This window comes from Chaetura pelagica, unplaced genomic scaffold (assembly GCF_000747805.2).
Source record: "Chaetura pelagica isolate M959 unplaced genomic scaffold, ChaPel_1.0 scaffold166, whole genome shotgun sequence".
In the NCBI taxonomy this organism is placed as follows: domain Eukaryota; kingdom Metazoa; phylum Chordata; class Aves; order Apodiformes; family Apodidae; genus Chaetura; species Chaetura pelagica.
Genome location: NW_009953758.1, coordinates 4339875 through 4345655, shown reverse-complemented (window position 1 = coordinate 4345655; position 5781 = coordinate 4339875). Strand labels below are relative to the sequence as shown.

At 53.9% G+C, this 5781-nt stretch overlaps 1 protein-coding gene across 1 annotated transcript in view; it reads left to right on the top strand.

Moving 5' to 3' along the window:
* Window positions 1-5781, top strand: part of PSD (pleckstrin and Sec7 domain containing) — a 33315-nt gene that overhangs the window by 397 nt on the left and 27137 nt on the right. The window contains exons 2-5 of the mRNA XM_010000822.1: window positions 3-261; window positions 340-442; window positions 929-1391; window positions 4452-4467. Of these exons, the coding sequence (XP_009999124.1) occupies window positions 3-261; window positions 340-442; window positions 929-1391; window positions 4452-4467 (841 nt within the window). The remainder of the gene's footprint in view (window positions 1-2; window positions 262-339; window positions 443-928; window positions 1392-4451; window positions 4468-5781) is intronic.

Sequence of the window (5781 nt, the reverse complement as noted above, 5' to 3'; positions counted from 1 at the left end):
AGCGGCAGCCTGGAGCTCGGTGCGGAGGTGGGGTCCCCCCAGCCCCGGCCCCAGCAGCAGCTCCTGCGCACGCTGAAGCTGGAGGCCTCGGCGTCCGACCCGCTCCTGGCTGGGGGCAGCACCCCGCAGGGGCCATGGCCCTGCACGAAGGAGCCCTGCGCCCTCAACGCCAACTGCTTCTGCCACTCCCTCACCAATGGGCTGCCAGAGGATTTCCCCACCTTCACCAGGAGCCCTGCGAAGCCGGAGCCCCAACCCCAGGTAGGTGCCAGAGTGCCCTGCGCTGGGCGCGGGCCCTGCCCTGAGGTCTGTGTCCGCTCACTGCTCTCTCCTCTGAAGGGCAGCGCCTGGCTGTACCCCCGCCATACCTCAGCCCATGCCCAGCGCATTGCCAGGGCCAAGTGGGAATTCTTCTATGGCTCCTCAGATGCCCCAAAGACAGGTAAGAAGTTGATGGAGTGGAAACCCTTGGCCAGACTGACCTCTCTTTTGCAAGTCTGAAACTCTGCCAGGACTCCCTCTAGGGCTGTGTGTCTCTCAGGAGTTGTCAGTGCCCACTGGACAGCTGAGCTCCCCCCAGGATCAGCCAGTCCATGTCCTTCTGGGGTCAGATCCTACATGCACTAACCTCGCCTGCAGCCATGCAATGCATTGTGCAAAGAGGGTGATGCAGAGCCGTGACCCTGGCGGCCTCTGCAGAAGGGTATTTGGGTTCAGACTGGGGCTAAGGGCTCACTAGCACTGACAGCACCCAACTCCTTCCCCTTTCTGCCTCTCCCCACCCTTTTTCCTTACTTCTCCTCTCCATTTGCTGGTTCCCATCACGCACACGACCTCTCTCTTGGTGTGCGTGAAGCTGCAGAAGCAGCTCCCTTGCACTCCCCAGCTCAGCTCCCTGCTGCTCTGAGTGCTTGGGGCTCCATTGCAGGCTCCTCTGTCCCCAACTCCACTCCCCTGACCAAGCCTCCCCAGAAGCCCGTCTGCCTGCTGCCTGCTGAGCCACCAAGCTCTATGCCCAAGCACAGCCTGAGCCATGTGGAGGTGGAGATAGAGATGTCTCCTCCGGGCAGCCAGAAGTCCTGTGAGACTGGTATTATAAGGAGGACGGTGAAGTACTCTGAGACAGACCTGGACACCGTGCCCCTGAGGTGCTATCGTGAAACCAACATTGACGATATCCTGGCTGAGAAGGAGGAAGTGGATTCAGCAATTGAGAGCCAGAAAGACAGCGAGAGCAACCCAAGCTTTGGGGGTACCCCTGGCAGGAGGAACAGCACGCCAGAGGAGCCCCCTGCCCTGGGCTCCGGTTTCCCAAAGGATGGGCTGCAGGATGGAGATGCCGATGAAGACAATGAGGTGTTTGAGGCAACAATGAAGGAGAAGAGGGAAAGGTGAGACTCCATGCATGAGGGTAAAAAGCTTCTCTTGCCCTCCTGTTGTGCTCTGCATGGCAAAAGAGGGTCTGCTGAAAGAATGTCTGAACCAAAAATCCCAGTAGCCCCATGTGAGCTATGCATGGGGGTCAGATGGGGTCCTGGATTGCCCCACTGGGGCTGGGAGGGGGCTCTCACTGCCTTATGGGAAAAGCAGGGCAGCGCAGGTTATCCAGCCCTGAGTGCTGCCCCCGTTGGGAATCGCTGCCCTGGAGTGAGCCCTACAGCTCAGGGCACTCAGTTGAGCTGAGGCTTCATGGTGTAGGTTCCTCCAGGTTAATTGCAGCCACCCCTGGTGCTGTGAAGTGTTGACTGCCAGTTATTGATATGATGTTGTCACAGCACCTGAGCCCAGGCCATGTCTGAAGCTGCTGTGTGCTGGCAGGCACTGCTGAGCTGTCCTCTCCTCTGGAGACAGCTGAGCTTCTGCAGCAGGAGCGGTCACTTCTGTTTGGCCTTGCTTTGGGCTGGAAAAAGCCTTTTGTTGTCTTTTGCGTTGTTTTTAATTTGTGTGGCAAAACGCCCTGTTCTGGGAAGCTGATAGAGTGGGTGACACCAGGGTTATCATTCAGTTGCCCACCCGTTGGCAGCTGATGCCATCCAAGCTCCTGTCTGCCCTGTGCCAGGCACTAGGAGATAGTGGGGCATCATCCACCTGTCCCAGGAGGAATCAGGAGGGGAAGGATCTCCAGAGGTGGTGTAGCATCATCAGCAGGTGCTTTGCAGCAGTGCCGAGAGGTCTCTCCTGGGAAGCACAAAGCCAGGGCGATGCCCGGGATGCTACGTGGCAGCGTGAACTCACCTAGCTGTGCAGCAGGCAGGCAGGGAGCCTTTAGGTAGAAGAAAAGGAAAAGAGGGGTTTTGATGTTGGCAGTGGGAAACGAGAATGAAAATGTAAGCCCCAGTGGTTCCTCTGTGCTGGGAAGGAGGAGCACTAATGTGCTGGGCTGATGGTAGGGATAGTGTGCTTCCCAAGGGGAGCTGGGCTCCTGCCAGCTTGTCGAGCACTTGTGTTTCTAGTGGAGGCAACAAATGCATCCTCCCATGCATCCTGCATGCCCTGTCCTCAAAAACTTAGGGTTCTAGAAAAAAGCTGAAGATAAGCCTTTTTTTTGTTTGTTTGGTTGTTTTTTTTCCAAATGAATAATTGGGAAGTTTTGAGTAAGTTTAAAAGTTATATCACTGCAAACAAGTTATTCAAGTCACTGTAACAATTATCTTGTATAGTGGTATTTTATTTTCAAATATGTAGTAAGCCACTACAAGTCCTATGAGCTGTAAGCCTAGACCTGCTTTTTTGCCCTCTGAAGCACCTTGCTGTAGTTCTTCAGACAGCACTGGAAAGCTTGGATGTATCCTTAAATGCATTGTTGGTCTTAAAGTTGATGCTCCTGGTATAATTACTGATGTGTAAACAGGGAGGTCCTGTTCATTTTACATGGCTCCTTTTGTATAGACCAGTGGCTCTTTTGATTTGCAGCTCCATTATTATTCCCTCGGTAGGTGCAGACCCTTCAGGCAGTGTCTTGAAAATCACAAGCCTCAATCCACAAGCTTGTTTAGTCCCTGCACCACAGCCCTGGGTTTTTGCTTACGCACAGTTTCTGAGCTCTGCAGCTGCAGTCCTCCTGCCTGTTTACCAGTCACCAGTATTGATGTTTTCTACTTCAAGCTTTCTGCCTTGCCTGCTCACAAGAGGGGTGATGCCAAGGTGATTAAGAAGCCCCCTGGGCTCCTCAGAGCCAGCATCGTTCTGCTGCTGCAGGAGCTGCTGTACCCCAGACCAGACCCTACAAAATTACTGAAGTACCTTCGGATGCTGATTTGTGGCACTTAGACATGTAAATCCCTTTGAAAATCTAGCCTTAAAGGTTTAGTACCCTCTGCAAAGGGGCGTTTTGGCTTGACACTATCTTCTTGTCCTTCATACTCTGGCCAACGGGCACGTTCTTTGGTGATTTATCCTCCCAAAATAAGAGAGTGTGCTGACAGATGGCTGGACATTGGGCTAAAAACATCCAACACCAAATCAAATCAGACATGGAAAGCAATGGAAGAAATGGTGTTTTCTTCCAGCAAATCCACTCTCTGAATATATTTAGAGTCAGATCTACTGACTCTAATGACTAGTCTAAGCCTTTACTGTCTTTATTCTCATTAGTTTCAGAGAGCTGAGATGTGTCAGTGAGAGTGGGCCCAATTCCCTTCTTCCCTGAGCACTGGCAGCCGTGCTGGCTGAGCTGGAGGCAGGGCCTGGCTGGGCCTGCAACACCAGTGCCTTGGGCTGATAAGAGAGAAGAGGCTTTCCTGGGGGGCGTCTTGCTCCCCTGAGAGCATGGAAGGCTGGTGGAAGGCAGAGATGACTTTTCTCCCTGCAAGCAGGGCAGACTCACCCGGGAAAGCCCTTGGATCTGCCTACCTGAGGAGCCTTTCCAGAGTTTTTGTGCTCACTGGGAGAAAAATAGTGGCAGAACAAGCCTTGTTGGAGGTTGAAAAATGGTTATAGCCCTGGTCTGATGAAACACATAGGCTTAGCCTGCCTCAGGAGCCACAAGCCTCTGATACGCTGTGCTGAGGCTATGCATCTGTGCCAGAGCCCAAGGTGGCCACAGAGTTGCAGCTTGGGGTGATGCTCCTGCATCCTACAGACTCCCACTGGCAACACTGGAGAGGGGACACTTGAGGTGATGCCAGCATGCACTTGCCAACAAGTGGGAGAAGGTGCCTGCACCTTGTGGGGGAGGACTGGGAGCACTGTGACCCCAGCATGACAGCATGGACATGGCAGAGGAGTGTGGGCAGCTGGTGGAGGATTGCAATGCCTGTGGTTGAACATGGGTTGGAGTTGGACACTGAGCCCTTAGAGTGGGCAGCTGTCTAGCTGGAGAAGATGTGTGAAGGAGCCTGGGGGAAGTGCAAGGAGCTGCTGGGACTGGTCTGTGCAAGAGCTTTGTTTAGAGAGAAATAAAATGGGGGCTGCTGGGTGGTGCTGTACAGTCTCACCTTCTTTGGGTTGAGCTGGGTTCCCCACACAGTGCCGGCTGTGTGCCTGTACAGGCAGGAGGAGCAGGGAATGGTAAGGTGCAGTCAGAGGCCTGGAGCAACATAGGAGCATTTGGCAGAGAGAAAAATCAGAGGGCCTCTTCTCCCCCCCGTGCTGGGGATGGTGCAGCCCTGCAGCACCAGGCGAGGAGAATAGGGCTCACCTTCCCTTCCATCAGCCATCAGATGCAGCTGCTGAAGCCCAGTAGCTCAAACCCCCGTGATCCCCATGGGCAGACCTTCACCTCAAGTGCTGCTAGCTTTGGCACTGATGTGCAATGCAGCGTGGCTGTCAGCTCCCAGGATCTGCTTCCTCTTTTGTACGCGCCTGGCCCTCTCTCAAAGAAGACTCACTGCTTCTTCCACCCCAGCTCAAGGCTGGAAACCTATTTGCTTTGCTGCTGCCCATCACAGATGCTCAATTACAGCCTCTGCGTCTCCTCCCCTCCTCTGCTCCTCCCAGCTGCATTTGTCTGGCTTGGTGGTAGCGTGGCTGGAGTGGAGTGCAGGAGGGTGGCAACTGGAGGGCTGGGCAGTGCAGGAGGGGCTGGTGAAGGGACTCGGTCTGAGCAGGAGGGGTATGTGCTGGCAGCATCATACCCATGCTGCTGCCCCTAGATCCTTCTGGAGTTGAACAGCTTTGTGCTTGATACTTCAGAGTGGAGAGATTGCTTCCAGAGTTCAGATGGTGCGGACAAAACCAGCTCTGTTTTTTTCTGTGGCTTGGTGGCAGTATACTTGATCACATGAATGAGCCTAGCTCTGTCTCCTGGGCACAAGGTCCCTTCCGTCTGCTGGCTTTGTCCTCCCTGGCACAGCCCATTGCCCTCCTGGATTCAAGGTGCAAAATGAAGTCAGTGGTGTTAGCTTGGTTTAGTAGCACACAGCTGGCTGGTGAGGACAGCAAATGCACATTTGCATCTGTAAAGGTGATCTGCAGATGTTAAAGAGGTCTCTTCTGCTTTGACCTCACCAGAAAGCCACCCCAGAGGTGGCTACTCCTGAGGCTCCTGTAGGAACGGTAAGAGTGTCAAGCGGTGCTGCACAGCCAGAGAAACACTGATGGCTGGGTGAGAGCAGCCTCCATCCTGCCTTGCTTACCTGTGTCTAGCTACACTGCGCTCCCCTTGAAGCCAGCCAGCCTTCTGGGGCAGTCAGGCTGCCAGCTCTTGGCTTGCTGAAGTAATCAGGGTGGATTTTTGAGTGGTAAGGGGAGGCTAATGAATGAATATAATTCCATGCTTATAACAGCAACACATCTTCTGAGCCCTCTGTACAAAGCTGTTTATTCATAACAAATGTTATG